Source organism: Acinonyx jubatus, chromosome C2, assembly GCF_027475565.1.
Source record: "Acinonyx jubatus isolate Ajub_Pintada_27869175 chromosome C2, VMU_Ajub_asm_v1.0, whole genome shotgun sequence".
Taxonomy (NCBI): Eukaryota; Metazoa; Chordata; class Mammalia; order Carnivora; family Felidae; genus Acinonyx; species Acinonyx jubatus.
The window spans coordinates 5,839,696-5,858,587 of record NC_069384.1 but is presented as its reverse complement, the minus strand read 5'-3'; the positions used below and the strand labels follow the sequence as shown (position 1 = coordinate 5,858,587).

The 18,892-nt window shown below is 48.1% G+C and overlaps 1 protein-coding gene across 1 annotated transcript in view; it reads left to right on the top strand.

Moving 5' to 3' along the window:
• The window catches only part of PCP4 (Purkinje cell protein 4), a 59,962-nt gene that overhangs the window by 8,396 nt on the left and 32,674 nt on the right, over positions 1–18,892 (top strand). The window contains exon 2 of the mRNA XM_015063200.3: positions 18,170–18,221. Within this exon, the coding sequence (XP_014918686.1) occupies positions 18,170–18,221 (52 nt within the window). The remainder of the gene's footprint in view (positions 1–18,169; positions 18,222–18,892) is intronic.

The following is an 18,892-nucleotide window of genomic DNA, read 5'->3' as shown; positions in this document are numbered from 1 at the left end:
GAGAGAGAGAGAGAGAGAGAGAGAGAGAGAGAGAATCCCGAGCAGGCTCCGCACTGTCAGCACAGAGGCGGATGTGGGGCTCGATCTCACAAAATGTGAGATCATGATCTGAGTGGAGAGGAAGAGTCAGATACTTAACTGACTGAGCCACCCAGGTGCCCCTGTGTGAGACTTTTTAAAAGTCACTTACCTACTTAGTGGGGAGATTAGTTCAGTTAAAAATAGATTACATAATCTGTAAATCCTCCTCCTGGGGCTCAAGGAGCTGCATTGCAGCATGTGGTGGTGTTCTGAGAGCAAGCCAAGAGTCACAGGAACCCCATTCTTCCCTACTCACCAAGTGACAATGTCAGTATCGATCCTGAGAGTAGCTATTGATAAAACCTAATTTCGTCCTTATAGACCTTTGATTCTAAACAGATGTAAAGAGAAATGTCAAAGTTTTCTTCACTGTGCATGTGAGAATTAAGCACCTTACAGCCCCAGAGATGCCATTCTTGGCTGCCGTCTTGTGCTGTGTACAACCTGTGCAGCCGAACATGGTGGCCTTGCCCTTTCTTGGGGTGTAGTCACCCTGCTTCAAAACCACTGACCTAGAGAAAGACTGTCGTTTCTATGGTTCTACTTAGAATTCAGAGAATTCAAGGAGACCGTATTTGTCATTTCCCTCAAAGGAGTCATTTTCAAATAGGGAACTGAGTGCCCAAAGGCGAATTTTGCTCAAAACCACAGAGCTTTTTGAGGAAAAGCCAGCGTGAGTTTCACTTACACACTTCCCCTCCTATTACATTTCTCATTTTCTGGCATATCCTGGACACAACCCAATTTCTTTTACACCTGCCCCAATTCCATTTAGGACTTGGGCACGAAATACATGAGAAACAATATTGTCCTGGATTTTTTTTTTTCCATTAGTCTCGAGTGAAAAAAGAGCAGCTACGGGGATCTTGACCAAGTCATTCTTTCCCTCCCCAGGTCTTCCACTTGACCTCTAGAGGTTCAAGTATGCCCTCTGAGCCTCCCCCCACCCCAACCCCAATAACACAAGGAGTGGCTGGTAAACATCATCGCACTGTTGCCCCAAAAGTCCCTCATTGAGGTCTCCGTTGACAAATCCTCTTCTGCCTCATGTGGCAGCTTCCTTGACATTGACTTTACACCAGTCTCCTTTATTACCTTGCCTTACTCTCCATGGCTCCGCGTAAGAAAGAGCATTCTGAACCCCCAGATAAAACTCTTAAAAAAACTTTTCCTCCCAGAATGGGGGCCCTGTCTATGGTCGAAACCACTGCGTGTGTAAATCAGAAATCACGTATTTGGTCAGTCACATTTCCTTCCGCCTTCTAGATTATGAAACTTGAAAGGACAGACTTGTGTTGTCCCTTTTCCTCTCCCCGGCACATGCCATTCAACCTACATGGATGGGGACTCCATTGCGTGTTGTACGTTGTGCTGGGTGAATGAATAAGGCGTGGCTGGGAGGCTAGCCCCGGAGACAGAATCACATAAAATTAACTGGGCTACAGGTCTCTTCACTGTATACACTGATTGCCAGGGATGCACAGCCTATAGCCATTGTGGAGGCTTAGGAAGGAGGAGAAGGATGTGTTCAGGGAAGGCTTCCCGGTGGAGTCCATGCTTCCAGAAGTAGGGTCTCCATACATATTGATTGAGGAATAACCACCATTGCTGATGGTTAGTCTTCAAAGTCATGAATTTTAGAACCACATAGGGCTTTAGCAGTCTGAGTCCCATGAACCGATAGGTATCTAGGATGATACTACAGTCGATTTATGCCTCTTGCCTAGTGATATAAATTCCCATACATGTGTCAGTGAATATTTGGGTTCTATTTAAGTTATCACGTCTCCCTTTAAAAGTGCTAAGTGAGTAAAATCTGTTCGGTACATTGGAAGAAGATTACACGTGTAGTTGTGCATGTTGTTTTATTTTAAAAGTTCCATGTTCTACTTGTGAGAAGTGCCTAAGTGAATTTAGATATGCCTGTAGCCTACCTTCTGTGTGAGGATTACTGTTTGTCCAGGGTGAAATATCACGGCACACGTCGCACCTCGGAGACCCCTGGTGGCATAATTTTTTCTCTTCGGAGTTTGTTCGAGGCATGGGCTCATCCCTATGTTTATAACTCTGTTCTCACATATGCATAAGTCCTGTCAAAAGATAGAGATAATACAGTGCCGCATCGCAAATATTATTTCTGGCAATGTTCTATACCTCAGAAATGTGGGCTCTTTTACCTATTCTGGAAGATAGCTTCCTAAAATAGATGTCGCAATTAGTCAAGTCCTCTACCAAATACCTCATGCAAGTTTATTGTTATTTTTCCATCTAGATTTAATCCTTCCCATCTTCGAGGCAGATTCATTTCGGGGGGCACTGTTTAGTGAATTCCCCTGCCATCATTTTTTTTTTTTTTTTTGGCTGAGTTCTTGCTGAGAGCCAGATTTGGCTGAAATTCAGGAGAGAGTTCCCAGACAATTGAGTTTTGGATGAGGATTTCGAATTCTTGCATGACAAAAGCATAGAGGCAGCCTCAGGGAACTTCAGCTACAAGCAGTACCCTCAGGGGACCCCACTCTCTGCTCCTCTGTCCCTTTTGTATTTCGATGAAGAAGGAACTGAAGAATCTAGCAGATCTCCCTCAGAGATGAGGCGATTTAAAGACAAGTAGCAGCCTCTATAATTGTTTGCTCCCACCTGGCTTTGGGAGAAGTCTCTTTTGAGGTCCCGGTAGCTCAGGCAGCACTGGAAAGTCCTGGGGAAGCCTGTGATTGGACTGCGGGGGCAGGGCAGTGACACTTGGTGGGGCCTGGTGAAAGACAGAAACGTGGGGCTCCATGGTAGACATTATTAAGAATTTCAAGACGGAAGGCGGGGGTTCCTGGGTGGCTCAGTCGGTTAGAATTCTGACTCTTGGTTTCGGCTCAGGTCATGATCTCACAGTTTGTGGGTTCAAGCCCCACATCAACCGGCATCGGGCTCTGCGTTGACGGTGCAGAGCCTGTTTGGGATTCTGTCTCCCTTTCTCTCTCTGCCCCTCCCCTGCTCATGCTCTCTCTCTCTCTCTCTCTCTCAAAATAAACAAGTATACTTCAAAAGAATTTTCAAGACTGTGATGACAGAGCATTACCAAGCTTGGGGCCTTTCTGAGCCAGACTCATGGGTCCTATATGACTGCATGGGTCACATGGGCATGAGGCTGGCTCTGGCTGAGGCTGGGGGCTGCCTGATTGCTTTTTGGTGGAGAGAGAGGGGGACAGAGAGAGAAAGCGTGCGTGCTAATGAAACATGTTATCGCTTTGCAATGTCAGGGGCCATATATATATATATATATATATATATATATATATTTATCTATATATATATTATCTATATATTTATATATATAGATAATATTTATAGATAGATAGATATATTCTTTTTTTCCCTCACTGAGAGGAGGTTTTCAGAATGGCCCATGCCTGACCACGGATGCAAGTGGCTCGAGGGCCTTCCCTCTGAAGGAGATGGACCACTGAGGCTGGCTCTAAGGAAGCCCACCTAGCCGCATGCTGGCATAAGAAATCAGATGATTTCTGACCTGACCTTGCAGGTCTGCTGCGAGGTGGGAGTAATAAAACTGATTAAAAAGCACTTGGAAAGCATACGCTTTTCAAAGACCGTATAAATGCTAAACGATGACCCCAATATGAAAAACTCCCCGCATTCTGATTCCAAACGTCTTTGCCAAGGGTGGGTTGTTGACTCCGATGAATGTTTCGGGTGGCCTGCTCCAGCCCTCATGGCTTCTTCCCCGGCGGGGGGGGGCATGTCAAGGGACACGGAGAGCAGGTGCATGAGGCTTGTTCAATTAAAGAAACATTTCGTGTTTGGGAAGTAAAGGGTTTTCATCAGAGCAGGATCCAGGGTCCGTATGTGCAGATACGAAGCCACGTGGTGGCCCAAGCTTCAGCCATTCCCATCAGCCCTGTCCCAGGAGCGCGACCGCGACGTAAATTACAGCAGAGTTGGTTTTCCAGCAGACTACGTGGGTCTGGATTTTGTAGGGGTTTAAACATGAGAGAGGGAGCGAATACCCACCATGAAGGAGGCAGGGCGTGAGGCTGAGTTGGGAGGCGGTGCTTGCTGGTGGGCATGTGTGCATTCTGTTTCCAGCGGGGAGATTGCTAGAATTTTCACCTCCCCGGGGCGCAGCTGATCAAATAGCCCTGGACAGCTTCATCCGGTCTTCTAATCCGTCTCAATTCGCTCCTCGGGCCATGACAGCTGATTTATGACCAGGCAGTCCCATTTCTTCCAGAAGTATACAACCTCAGACTTGTACGGGTTCTGAAGCTATTTTCGTTTTAGTTGAGTGGGGGAGAAAAGCTGGCTGCTTCTTTATGACCAAAAAAGAAAGTCTCCAGCTTCTGAAGCCTCAAGCCCCCTCTCCCCCCACGCCTCCCTCCACCCCGGGAGAAGTACGCTGAGGAGGACCCGGTGCCAGGTTAGTATCTGCGTTTTATCTCAAGGAGTCAGCGCACGACACTGGGCTTCGGCCTCTATAGGAGGAACGCATGGAGAGGAGTCCGCGAAACTAGTTAAATGTGCAAAAAAGAAATCAGGACACCTGGACAGAGGAAATTACTGAGCCAGAGCCATCTGGGCTGTCCCCAAGCCCCGTTGTCACGGGTGTGGGAAAGGCGTCTGCAGGTGCGGTGTCAGAGTAGCCTGAACACCGACCGCGTGGTGGTTCCCAGGGTGGCCGACAACCTTGTGACGTGCGTTCACCCCAACCGTCCCCTGAAACCGTCCGTGCATTTTCACCCACGGAATTTTGTGTGAAGTGGATGGACGTCTACAATCAGGAGGGTCAGGAAGCACCATCGATGCCTACTCTGCCACCAGATGGGTCGAGGCACAGAATACCGGTACCGTTGAGGGCAGGGGCGCCATCAGAGGCAGACCTCCCATCCTCCAAGGCGGTGTTGTCCCCCGTAGACGCGCAAACTGCGGCGGTAGGGGTGCTGTCTGCCTGCGTCTGAGCCCCGTCCCCTTCCACTCAGCGGCTGCCAATCCTCAGCCGTGTCACTAAACCTCTCGCTCAGGGTCTCCGGCCGTGCATCCATCAAATGGGAGTGACCGTCCCCCCGCTTCAGAGGGTTGTCACGCTGTTGCTTTGCAGAGACAGAGCCGGCCGTCTTGGTGGGAAAAAGGGAAGAGTCGTGGCCAAACTGGGAAGCCTGATCTTTCAGTCAGCCCTAACTGCGGCCTCTCTTGGTCAACCGTGGATGTGGCTTAGGCTCTTTCCTGCTCTGATGAGGAAGTTGAGCGCGGCGGTAAATCACGACCGGCTCAACCACGGTGGAGCCATGTGGCCGTGGTGGGTGACCGTTTGGTGCCCGGGGTGGCTGGCCGGTTAGAGTCTCCTGCCCACGGTGGCTCTTTCATTCTGCGGTCTTTGGCCACGCTTTGGCCTTCGTTTGATGATGCCCAGCACTGCGTTCTACTAGCTGTCCCGGGGAAAGGAGGCAGGAATGAAGTCCTGGTGTTACGGCTGAAAGCAAAGCAAAGAGGTCTTTCTCTGTGGCCTCTGTGATCTGGGGGAATGTGGACTCTGGCCTCATGGCAGCTTCTCTGGCCTTTGAAATATAAAAGTGTCCTAAAAATAGCACGACTATAGGGGGGACAGGCAGCCTTCGTGTTTTCACAGTGGTATGGTAGAGGTTTCATTTAGTTCTAGAAAAATGACGATCCTTGTTGTTTTTTCCCCCTCATCATCTGTGTAAGGTCGATGCGTCCTTTACTGAGTTAGTTTGTGGGCACATCTCTGTTTCTGCCTTTATATTCATCTTTTATTGACAGTGTTGTGCCTTTCTTCTTTCTCCCGGCATTGGGCTGACCGGCCGTAGCTCCTGGGATGGGATGGGGAGAGAAAGCCAGTCTCTTCTGTCCTTTTCTACTCTGTGTGGATCTGGTATCTTCTGTGCACACTGTGAGAAACCGTGAACGTTTGGGTACCTGTGTCTTTGTCTGAGAGCCTACCGTTTGTCCTTTGTGTCAGTCACAGCAGTGGCCGTAGAAAGCATCTGCCCTTTATGCCGACAACCTGCATCTCGAGGATATTCTGAGGAACCAACCCCACTTTAGGAGGGCAGAGAAGGGAGTGAGGCAGACGGAGAAGCGTTCCTCTGGGTGTCATTCAGAAGTGGAAGGTGGATGATGACCTCCACATTCACGGGTCATTCTGGCCCCTTGCGGACCCATGGGGTCAGTGGAGGGGGCTGGGGATCGGCTCACGCTTCCTTTCCAACCTCAGCCATGCAGGGACTCTGCACACGGGTCCGCCGCACACACGCTGCCCCAGGGCCACTCAGGTCTCCCCACTCTCTTCGGTCACTGCCCTACCCTCCTCCCGCATCTTCTCTTTCCAGAAAAAATACAAGCTGTCATTTGTATCAGCGCACAAAACACATCTACACTGGGAATAGAGGTCCAGGAAGCTTCGACTGAAATTAATACTAGCTAACAGGTAGAGACTACATCCTTTATGAAAAAAAAAATAATCACAAATCCTAATATTCTCTCTTTAGATTCTCATGATAGCCATATGAGCTATAGGTTTAATTTAATTTAATTTAATAATTTAATTTAATTTAATTTAATTTAATTTAATTTAATTTAAATTTAATCCTTCATGGAGAAGAAACGGAGCCAAGATGTGAGGAATGAAATCACTTGTGCAGGGTCATTTGGCCACTTGTGGGAGCTGGGGCTTCTCCTGGTCCCCAAACTGCTGAGCCCAATGTGCCTTTAGTTCCTTAGCTTGTTGCAAATTGAACAAAACAGAAAGGAAAGAGGCAGACTTCTTTTGGAGCCTGGTTTCCCATTATGTTGCCATCTGATTCCTTTCAGGGACCAGATCCATGCGCTGAGACCATTTTTATCACGTGTAATTCTCACGGCCTGATGAAGTAGGGATAGTGTTGTCCTGGCTTTTTAGAAGCAGAAACTGAGGCCCAGAGAAGTCAAGTGACCTGCACAGGGTCACACAGCTGCTAAGTGGCAGGGCTGGCTGGGAGAGTCTGGACAGTCTGATTCCAGGATTGCAGGACATGTTACTTCCTTTTCTTCCTCCCTTCCTCCCTTCCTTCCTTCCTTCCTTCCTTCCTTCCTTCCTTCCTTCCTCTCTCTTTCTTTCTTTCCTTCCTTCTTTCTTCTTCCTTCCTTCCTTCCTTCCTTCCTTCCTTCCTTTCCTTTCTTTCTTTCTTTCTTTCTTTCTTTCTTTCTTTCTTTCTTTCTTTCTTTCCATTTATTTATTGGGTCATGTTTACTAAGGTATAACTTTCATCTAGTAAAAGTTATCGTTTTTAGTTGCATCCTTGTTGAGTTTTGACATGAGTGCTGTCTTATAATTGAGATATCGACTATTTTGCCGCCCCATAAAGTTCTTTGTGTGCCTTTAGAGTCCGCGCCTTCCTCCATCCTTAGCTCCAGAACCTACATTCTTCAGCATCGCACCTTAAATAACAATTTCCCCACTTATGATGCAAGCTATTCACAAGGTCTCGAGCAGCACATGACACATAGGCTTGTACAGGTGCTTGATAACTGGTAGCCGGAGCATTAGAAAGGTAGGAAAATGATCAAGAGAGTGAGGACAGTCCCGGTTCTTGTAAATCACGCCCGCGTCTCAAGCTGCAGAGACGACATCCGGTGATAGAGGAGTCCTTGCCCCTGCATAGCCGCTGCAGCCCCAGTCTATAAATGGGTTTCCGTCCTGTTCCTTAAATGGACACTGCCACCTGCTCACGGGGCCTCTTCAAGCCCATCTGGGAGAGAGGGCTAGGGAGGCTCCCTTCCCACACAGCAAAGAAGAAAGTGCCTCAGGGCCGCCTCAGGTCCCCGCGGCGGTCACTTTGCTCTGCCCATACCTCCTCCCCCCCATCCCTGCTGGTGGCTGGGAAACCCAGGGCTCTGAGCCAGACAACTGGTTTTAGGAGGACACGTATCTTCCTTCTGGCCCAGAGACAGCATCCTCCCTCCATGTGGTTGGGGGTTCAGGAGAGAATTCAGCCCATGCCTACAGAATTGCACACCCCAAGGAGAGGGGGTTCCCCAAGTGGTACAGAAGGAGGACACCCTCCTTTGTGCTCTGGGCACCGGAGCCCGGGGCGTCTTTGGCTCTCCTCTGTGACTACCGTTCGGGGGCATCCCGGGTAAGGCCAGCGGCAGACCTTTCTTTTGGGTGCATCTAGTTTTCTGCCCAAGTGGAGAAATCTGGGCTTTCCCATGGGCTTAGACAACAGAACTGTATTGTCCCACAGTCCTGGAAGCTGAAGTCCAAGGGCAAGGCATCAGAAGATTGGCTCCTTCTGAGGCTGTGAGTCAGAATCTGCCCCAGGCTCTCTCCTTGGCTTACAGGTGACCATCTGGTCTTTGCATCTTCCCCCTATGCATGTCTGTGTCCACATTTCCCATTTTTCAAAAATTGTAAATGTTTATTTATTTTGAGAGAGAGAGAGAGAGAGAAGAGTGAGAGCGAGCATAAGTGGGGCAGGGGCAGAGAGAGAGGGAGACACAGAATCTGAAGCAGGCTCCAGGCTCCGAGCTGTCAGCACAGAGCCCGACGCGGGGCTTGAACTCACAAATCCTGAGATCATGACCTGAGCCAAAGTCGGATGCTTAACCGACTGAACCACCCATGCACTCCCACATTTCCCCTTTTTATAAAGCCCTCAGTCATACTGAATTAGGGCCCATCCTAAGGACCTCATTGGAACTTGATTAGCTCTGTAAGGACCTGGGCTCCTAATAAGGTCACTTTCTGAGGTACTAGAGGTTAATACTCAATTTGGGGGGCACACAGTTTCAACAAATAACACTGCTAACACTGTGGTGAATTCCACCCAATTTCAAGGAGCATTCAGAACGTTCCATGCCCCTCATTTTCAAAGAGAATTGACAGCCACACAGTCTTATGCCTCTTTTTGAGCTTTGCTGAACAAACAAAGCAAAGTGATTTTATTGGCATGCTTGAGATACGTGGACTTGAAAATTTAGAGACGTTTACTATAAATGAACTTAATAGGACATGAGCTCATCCATGATGAACTCACAAGATACATCGTTAAATATACAAAATTAGAGTCTCCCACATAGAAGCCACTAGATAGCAATTGTTCTCAAAGTTCTAGCAAATACCAGGTATGAAATTGCATGTGTGGTGTGTGGCCATTTTTATAAAACCGAGACTATATTTGTGCGTGTCCACACAGAAAAAAAAGATGGGAAGGAAATATTCTGGAACATTTCATGAAATGGTAACAAAGATTTACCCTGATGAGTTGGGTTATATGCAGTTTTATGCTTTCCTCTTTGTACATTTATTTTCCGAAACGTTCAAATAGATAACAGTGTTATTTGAAGAGGAAATCGGCACAGGGAAGGTTCTTAAGGGGGGAAAATACTAATTTAAAAATGTGGCTGTAGGACAAAGTATAAAGTGCATTTCAATAAGACAAACCACGCACGAATTCCTAAAAATGAGGGTCCTTTTGTAAATGTTCTGCCTAACCCACAGCAGTGCTAATTATTTCTATTACCATAAAGGTCAGGATGAAAATGCTAGGGGCAGAATATAGCATCTGGGGTGGAATTTTGGCCTTTGTGTCTTTCCTGGGTGAGAGCGGGCACACAGAAGGGGCTGAAAAATTACGGGGGTTACTTCACTTGTCTTTGAAGATCCCATCGCTTTTTTTTTTCTTTTTCTTTTTTTTTTTGGCCAGCCATTTTTTTTTTTAAACCCTTCCAGCCGAAGTTCTCTTTTGACATTCGTTCCTATACCTTTAGGGACTAAATTAGTAGAATTTCTAATGCTCCATTTTCAGAATGTTACTACGAGAATTGTAGGCGATTTAAAATATCAGTGGCAAGAAATTAAATCCATTCTGTCCTTATCACCTAATGTTGGCATAAAAGTCACTTCTCTTCAGACAAATTCAGGGACTTTGATTTGGAGGAGGCTTTTAATGACGTGGCTTTGATGTTCCCAAGAAGCCATTCAATGATCGTAGCAGCCCCAAGCAATCATCAACTACTTCCTGGCCGACCAGCCCATTTCACTGTGCCGGGGCCATGGATTTTGCTCCACTGTTCATTTAAAGTCTGATATTTCATCCAAGAGACTCATGAACCTCTGTCAATAAAATGTTAACTATCATTCCATGGAGGGGCGCCTGGGTGGCTCAGTCGGTTAAGCGTCTGACTTCAGCTCAGGTCATGATCTCGAGGTCAACGGGTTCGAGCCCCGTGTCGGGCTCTGTGCTGACAGCTCAGAGCCTGGAGCCTGTTTCAGATTCTGTGTCGCCCTCTGTCTCTCTGCCCTTCCCCAGCTTGCTCTCTCTCTCTCTCAAAGATAAATAAACATTAAAAATTTTGTTTTAAATAAAAAAATTAAAATAAATTTTAAAAAGCTGTAGCAACATGCCTTTTTGTTTCTTTATATACACGGTGACTGAGAGAAAACACAGAGAAAGTGCTGGGAAGGGTGCACTGAGGTCTGTGGGGTCGGTCCCCGTCTTGATGTCTCTCCAGTGTAGGGCATGGATTCTGAGAACCTGTTCCGAAACGCCAAGGTCCCCGTGTGCAGTCCACACACACCACAGGCAGACAGATTTGCGTTTTTCTTCCTACTTGGGAGCCATCTGAGGAGCTGCTCATCACGATGTTACCATTTCAGGCACAATAGAAACCCTGAAACCATTGGAAATATGAATATCGACAACAGCAAGACAGCACCAAGGAGAAAAATTACTTAGGAGAAAACGCATCCCCAGGGGATAGATGGTGTTAAGTCGCACCTGCTTCCGAGGCAGCATGGGAATGAGATGGGTTTTTCTTTCCTTCTTTTGCCAAATCTCTACAACTAGTTGGCAGACAGAAGCCAAGAGAGGCCAGATGATGGGAAGAGACAGCAACGTGCTTTAAAAAAAAATGCCTTCAAACAAGTACTTTGCCTTCTCTTGATATAGAGATGCCATCCAGTTGATATCACCGAGTAATGCCCACTGTGGCCCGCGCTGTCGTTGATGGACAGGGAGAGCACGCCTGCTCACTGCCAGGTCCCGACTCGTGGCCGGCAGGAGCCCGAGTCGCGATCTTTCCTTCTCAGAGGCAGGGACAGAGACTCCAGTAAGGGATGTCCCCAGGGATGCCCTGCTGGTTGGGGTGCCGTGACTCACACTGAGCAAAATATGGAAAAACCCCCTCGATCCCACTCACTCCTGTGTGAATCGTGGTCCCGCACCTGCGTCCCCGGCCTTAGTCCCCTTGAGTCAGGCTCTTACCCCAGTTCGTTGAGATGACTGGTTTATTCTTTGTCTGTCCCGCCAGGTGGTGGGCCAAACAAAGTCAGACACTGTGTCCCCTTCTCCTGGGGACCTTCAGGGCCCAGCCTAGCACCTGGCTCATCGGAGAAAATAAACAGTCCAGGAACTCGAGTCTCTCCCCCAGGTTGAGTCCAGGCCTCTGTCTGACGCCGAATCTGCACACTTCACTGCACATGGCTTTGCATATCGATGAACGTGCCTCATTGACAATCCGCTTTGGAAAAGGATCTTTTATTTCTTAGCCTGGGAGGGACCAAAGCCCTTTAGCTGGAGTATTTTGCTTCTGCAACAGCAGCGAGAGGCTGGAGTCAGGATCGTGTACAACCAGTTTCACTTCTTTCCCGATGGCTTGATAATAGGACTGAGAAGTCACGTCTTTGGGAGCCGGAGGCTGCTGTGGACCTCGTTCCAAGAGGGTTTTGTCTTTTCTCCAGTGTTGCCAAAGCAAATGCACGCACAGAAATCTTTCCAATATTTGGTGGCAAGATAGATGAGTCCCTTGGGGAGACTGATGAAGAAGGGGTGGAGAGTGGCTGGGACCCTGGGGATGGCCTGGGACACATACTCGAGAAGGCTCTTTATTCCCCAAGCCTGGGCAGGGTGGGGGGAGGGGCTCTGGAAAGGGCGACCCTCTAGTCAAATCAAATCTCACTAAACCAAATATCAAGCCAATGCAGATGCAATACAGATTTAGCCACTTACATGTACAAGGGTAGCTTCAGAAAATATTCTCGGACTGTCGTTTGGACCCTAAATTTAACCTGCTAAAAATTCATTTCACATTTCCTTCTCTTCAAACTTCTGGAATGAAAAGTAAGTATCTTTTAACAGGAACCCGTGTTTCATCCTGTAACTGAAACTGTGTGTTCTGGTTGAATGATTTTCTAAGTAGACGTAATCTGTCCGGCGTTCTGTGTTTGCACCGATGAAGAGGGAGTTTCTGCAAATTCAGTCTCATCTACGACACAGGAGAGTAACATACCAATTTTATAGGTATCCACGGCAAAGTGTTCTTTGTGTTCTGGAAATTGTATAATAAAAACTCATACCGTGACGGCCTGAGCTCATAACCTACAGTTGTGGCCCCTGAGAAAGCTAAGAATGGAGGTTTTCAAAGACTGTAATAGAATAATTTTCTAAATCCTTGAAATGACTTAACTTCTTGAATCTTTTACTTACTTTGGGGAAACATGTGACCAGTGCCTGGTGGAGCCGTACAGAGCCTGAGGCCAAGGGAAGTGTCAGTCTTACGGGCGGCCCTGTCTTTATGTGCAGTGTTGATGTTTATCCAAACTTTTTATACTTCTTTTGATTTTCTAAAATATTGCCTTAAAATGTTGTCTTTTTTTTAAAGCTCTCTTGGGGTGTTCACAAATAAAACTGTAACATACTTACAGAGTACAATGTAATGAATGGATTGGTATATGCTCACATTGTGAAAGATTCCCACCTTTGGGGTAACCAACGACCACAAATCTCACCTCACATGTTTACCTTTGGTTTTTGGTGGGAACCCTTAGGTTCTACTCTTTTGGCAAATTTCGATTCTACAACACACTGTTATCAATAGTTACCATGTTATACATTAGATCCTCAGACTTTGTTCATCTTATAACTGCAAGTTTGTACCTTTTTAGCAACCTCCCCCTATTCGCGCCCCCCAGCCCCTGGCAACCCCCTTCTACTCTGTTTCTATGAATTTGTCTTCCTCCCTCCCTCCTTCCTCCTTCCTTCCTTCCTTCCTTCCTTCCTTCCTTCCTTCCTCCCTCCCTCCCTCCCTCCCTCTCTTCCTTCCTTCCTTCCTTCCTTCCTTCCTTCCTTCCTCTTTTCCTTCCTCTTTCCTCCTTCCCTCTCTCTCTTCTCTGTCTCTCTCTCCATTTCTTTCCTCCTTCCTTCCTTCCTTCCTTCCTTCCTTCCTTCCTTCCTTCCTTCCTTCCTTTTTTCTTCTTTCGTTCCTCCTTCCCTCTCTCTTTTCTCTCTTCTCTTTCTCTCTCTCCATTTCTTTCCTTCCTTCCTTCCTTCCTTCCTTCCTTCCTTCCTTCCCTCCTTCCTTCTTTCTTTCCTTCCTTCCCTCTCTCTTTCTCTCTCTTCTCTGTCTCTCTCTCCATTTCTTTCTTTCCTTCCTTTCTTCCTTCCTCCTTTCCTCCCTCCTGTCTTTCTCCCTCTCTCTTTCTCTCTCCCTCTCTCTCCCTTTCCTTCCTTCCTTGCCCTCTCTCTCCCCCTTTCTTCTTTCTTTCTTTCTTTCTTTCTTTCTTTCTTTTTCTTTCCCTTTTCCCACATATAAGTGTTTATATAATTGTTTGTCTTAATTAATGACTTTTTGGTGCCCCCTTACATTTTGTGTCTGATGCGAATGCCTCACTCACATTACCCAATGGTGGCTACTCCAAGAACACCAAGATTTTGTAGTCGATCTCACAAGGAAGGATAGAGGACGGAGGAGTAATGCAGTCACTCGTTCTCAAAGGAAGGGTGATTTTACCATGAGCATGCAATAAGGTTGCTTCTGGGTCTATGTGTGAAGGTTGGGGCACCTCCCCATTTCCTACTGCAGCTGGCACCATTAGGACATGGGTATTAGTGATGTGTGCACACACCTAGATGCGGCCTACATGTGATCAGACGTACCTCAGTCTCCAGTCTAACCTCAAAGTACAAGAAGAAATGGATCCAAAGCCACTTATTTACTGGAAAGTAGTCATGGCCAATTCCGCTAGTGGAGTATCTCCTATGAAGGGATTGTCCGTGAGTTTGCAACTTGGTTGAAAGAGTCAACCAGACAAATGTACGTGCTGAGTCAGACACCGCTCAGATGTCACTTCAGGCCCTGTTGGTGAGGATCCCGTGGGTGGCCAGTTCAGCACGGGCTCCACAGGCTTCAGGGAGGTGTGAGGCGACAGCACGCAGCTCCGGCCATGCCAGGAGTCTCCACCTCTGAATCTCGTGTTCTGGGGCTTCCTCCCAGTCCCCCAGCAGGTTCCAGCTTCGAGACATTGCCCAGTCTAGAAGCACCAGGAACTGACACTTGGTGGCGTGGGTCTGGACTGGCGAGGGACAGGAGCCGGGGGCTCACTGGCTTACCTTTCCTCCCCTGGGTCTGCTGGGTCACACACCTCTCAGAGGGGCAAGGTCAGGGTCAGGCGCACCTGGATGGCCGGCTTATGATGGGTCTGCCTTCTCTCCTTCCTTCCTCTCTAACAAAGGGTATTGCAAATGCCATTTGCCTCAGTCTCTGCTTTCTGGGAAACCAAATGAAGACAGATTCTTTGTTATTTCCCTGCAGCCCTTGGCGCAGTGGGACTGTCAGAAGAATTCCTTCAAAATTTATACCTTGAAGTACGAATCCTGCCTTTTTTATGGGTACATGGCACATACTAGATTTTCAGAAGAAACTATCACACACCCAGTCTTCATTTAGGCTCCTTTTAATTGGGACTTTATTAAATTCTGACATGTTAGCTTTTTGTTAGTTAACATCCCGGGGGAAGGACACTTCCCCTCCGAGAGCCCGGTGAGTTGCTTGGCAAGTGTGTGAGCGTTGAGGACAGTCCTCTCTGGCACTGGTTCTGCCTCACTCCCTCCCGTCTTCTCCCTGCTTCTCTGCAGCCTCTGCAGCGGTCTTGCCAACCAGCAGCCTGTACTGGAGAAGGTTCCTTAGATGGCTATTTAGCGTTTCCTTTTGTTTTTTCAATTTTTTAAATGTTTATTCATTTTTGAGAGACAGAGAGACAGAGAGTGAGTGGGGAAGGGGCAGAGAGAGAGGGAGACACAGAATCCGAAGCAGGCTCCAGGCTCCGAGCCATCAGCCCAGAGCCGGACGCGGGGCTCGAACCCACAAACCAGGAGATCATGACCTGAGCCGGATTCAGACGCTCAACCGACTGAGCCACCCAGGCGCCCCGGCTCTTTAGCATTTCCTAATGGTGAAATGAGGGCAATATAGGGAGGTAGTTTTCAGGAAAATGCGTCTGTGTTCTCATAAGCTGAGTAGTTGTCTCATTGGTGATCATAAAGGCAAATTCAGTGGAAGATTTCTCACACGAGACCCTCTGTCCCTTCAAGAGGTCTTGGGGATGATGACAGAGACACTGTCTTGATACGTTAGAAGAGAGAATGCCATTGTGTCTGAGGAGATGAGCACAGAGCTGGCTTGAGCGGCAGGGATGCTGATTTCGGATGGCCGAGGAGGGAAGGGTCTGTTATTCTTCAGACATTTAGGAGGGCGTGGAAGAAGGTTCTGGGTCTGTGGTGGGACAAGATGTGGTGGACGGTCCCAGACAGGAGTGTTTTATGAATGTGAAGTTGTTAGGGTGGCGGTGGGGTGGGGGGAGGCTGGAGTGGGCCAGGAAGGGACCTGAATGAGAGCATCTGTGCCAAAGGCCGTGACAAGGGGCGGACAGCAAGAACCATGGCGATAAAGCAGTCGGGTGTGATGACCGCCATAGACCCCCAGAATGGGAGAGCTCTTGGATTGTTCTCCGCTGCTCTCAGCCTTCCCCGAGAAATGCTGCAAGGTCTCAGAGAATTTTGAAAGGAGATCCTCCTGGTGAATTCTCTTTTGTCAGGATCATTTTCTGATCATCTCTCGTGACGCCCATCAGTTTCACCTTGCCTCCATCATATAAGACCTGACACTAAACCCCTTTCTTAGAGATCCTGAAAAAATGAACTCCTTTTCTTCCCTGTGCATCTCTCATGTTGGATCTCCTCGGGTTTCTACAATGTGACCTTTGATGGAACGAAGTATTTGTGACATTTGAAAGGTGTCAGTGTTGAAGGTTTTTAAAGACAGTGAGGGTTGACTGTGCATCTATTCTGCATCCGTATGCCATTTAGTTCGACTTTATTCAGCTCTCCAACCCTGTCCTTTTATTCTCTGAAAGTCGCTTTTTCCCCCCGACCCCTACCTGGGTTACACGGGGAGGGATGGAAGGCGTAAACACTGGAGTAGTTCAGTCGCCAACAGCTGCCGCAGAGCCAGCTGGATCCTCCGCATGGGTGGTCCGATTCCCTCCAGGACAGCCACCTCACTGCCTTGAGGTTGAAAAGGGGACTTCAAAACAAGCGCAGGCGAGAAGAAAGGGGCCTTTTACTGGTAAACCTACTGTATTGAAGAAATGTGTAATTTATTTAAATGGAGATGATGCACGCTCTTGGTTGACTGTTCAGCCGATGATGCCGTGGCGTCATCGCCCTGCATGGCATGGGCCCTACTCGAAGTGTGTTGAAGAAGAGTTGATGTCTGGTTAAGCAGTGTAGCCTTTCTCCGTAAGAACACACCGGCAGGTCTAGCATTCTGAAAACTCAAGGTGTTCTATATTAGACATGAAGACGGGGCCCACGTGTATACAGCCTTTCAACTTGGCCATTCCTTCCACCTCCTGCCACAGAGAAGTGGTTTACCTTCCCAGAACGGGACAGAGCACCCCTGAATTGGGTGGGCAATTTGCACTTCACATTGACCGGGATAGGGTGTGTGGCGGGCTGGGCGAGCCCCGGGACGCTTGGCTTTGCCACACTCTCCTGAGTAACCATCTGCGCGGGGCATCAGGAGTCCGTAGGGATGGTTCACTCGGTTTACGTGAGTCTTTACCATTCACCCGATTTATTTACACTAATTAGGACCTGAAAGCAAGATTTTTCCGGATGATCCCTCGACTGTTAATCAAGGGTGGACTAAGGATCTGGGAATTTCTTATGACAACATTGAATGCTAATGGGAGCTGATAATTATTTTCATGATACTGTTTTTAGGCTGGAGTCCTCGACCCAAATATAAATTTTGAGGATATCCTTATCCCTCAGTGAGAGTCATCTGTAGTGGTTTTCTCCTTTTTTAGCACTCTGCCTCTCTCTCTTTTCAGGATCCTATCTAAATAGTTAGTAACAATGACAATTCCTGCAAGACGCTAACCTCTGGGCATGGAAATTCTGTCTGTAGTCTTAATGTACTACCTACTAGCTCCTGACCTTGGACAAATCAGGCTCCCTTCCTGGCTTCATTTTCTTCACCCGAAAGTTAGAAACTTTATCATCTCTTCAATCTTGTTCGACCTGAAGCACAATTTCTGAGAATGACCAGAAAATTGGATTGACACAATGCTTCTCTCTCCACGGCCTAGAACAACTCTGAGCATGATGTTAAAGACAGTAGTTGGATAAGCTCTGAAGAAACGTGTTGGTATGTTGACATTTGTAGTGCATTTCCCATGGCTCCCTAGACCTCACGGCCGGAGAATCTTGCCCAGCGACCCAAGACTAACCATAAGAGGCCAGCCTGGTAAAATGAAAGTGCACAGGGTAGGCTTAAACAAGGACGGAAAGGTGTCTCAACAGTAGGAGAAGCTGACTAAACATAATAATTTTTTAGTTGATTAACATTTTTCTTTAACAATAAGACCCTGGACATTGTGATTAGAATGACAACGGCCATCGCTGGCAAAAACGACAATTCTCATCTTCTTGACGGTTGGCACAAAGTCTTGGCCGTCCTCCTCATATTCCAGATGAGGTTTTCGTCAGTCGACAACAGCTTCCCATCTGGTGCTCCTTGGATGTGGGTCGTGGGGGGCGGGGGGGACAGTCTGTGCAACTTGAACAGATCCTTCCTGGGGTTGACCCTTTCCTGGTCTCATGAGCACCACGTTTTAACCATCTGAGCTAAAGTAACACAGAATGTGATATAATGCAACAGGTATTTGCAGCACCAGAAGAGATGAAAAATAATCCTGAATACATCTGATAACAATTTCTCTCTCTCTCTTTTTTTATGCCCTTAGCGACAAGGCACTGGGGCAACCAATGGAAAAGACAAGACGTCTGGCGAAAATGGTAAGCCAACGTGCGTAGTCTAGACATTTACTTTCGCCGCCTCTGTGGCCTTGTGCACGGGGCGCGCGTGGGTAATAACGCCTCCTATCCAAACCAGCTGACCAGCCCTGTTTGTGCTTCGGGTTAGAGCGGATCCGAGCAACCCACGGCGTGCGCCATGGTCCGGTTGTTGCAAAGAAAATCAAGCTATAGCTACACGCGGTGATAAGAAAACGGTTTCCTTCCCAGAGGAGGACTCCCGTTTTGGGCGACGTGATAATTACAATGCAAATATAGTTCTGTGCTTTCTTCATTAGGGCTGGTGAGAATCGTCGGAGTTGTTGTGAGGATAAAATGAGATCACGTGACATAAGCGCTCGGAAAGCTGTGAAGCGCTCAGCTCCGGGCGGGAGGCTCTGCAGCCTGCCTCGCGTCCCAGACCCCCCCCCTCCCCCCGGACTTAGGACACAGAGCTCCGCGCTGGCCCCAGGGAGGTCTGGATCCGGGAGGGTCGTGAGTGTGCGGCAGATGCCAAAGCGCGTGCACGCCGGGCTGCGGTCCCCAGCCGGCCTGGATCTGCAGGAGCGATCGTCACGCACGGGGTCTGAGGCTTGGAGGGGGCGCGCCGGGTGCTAGCCCGCCCCCCCCCCCACAGCTTTAGTGGGTGAAGGGAAGGACGCATGCTAATGGGG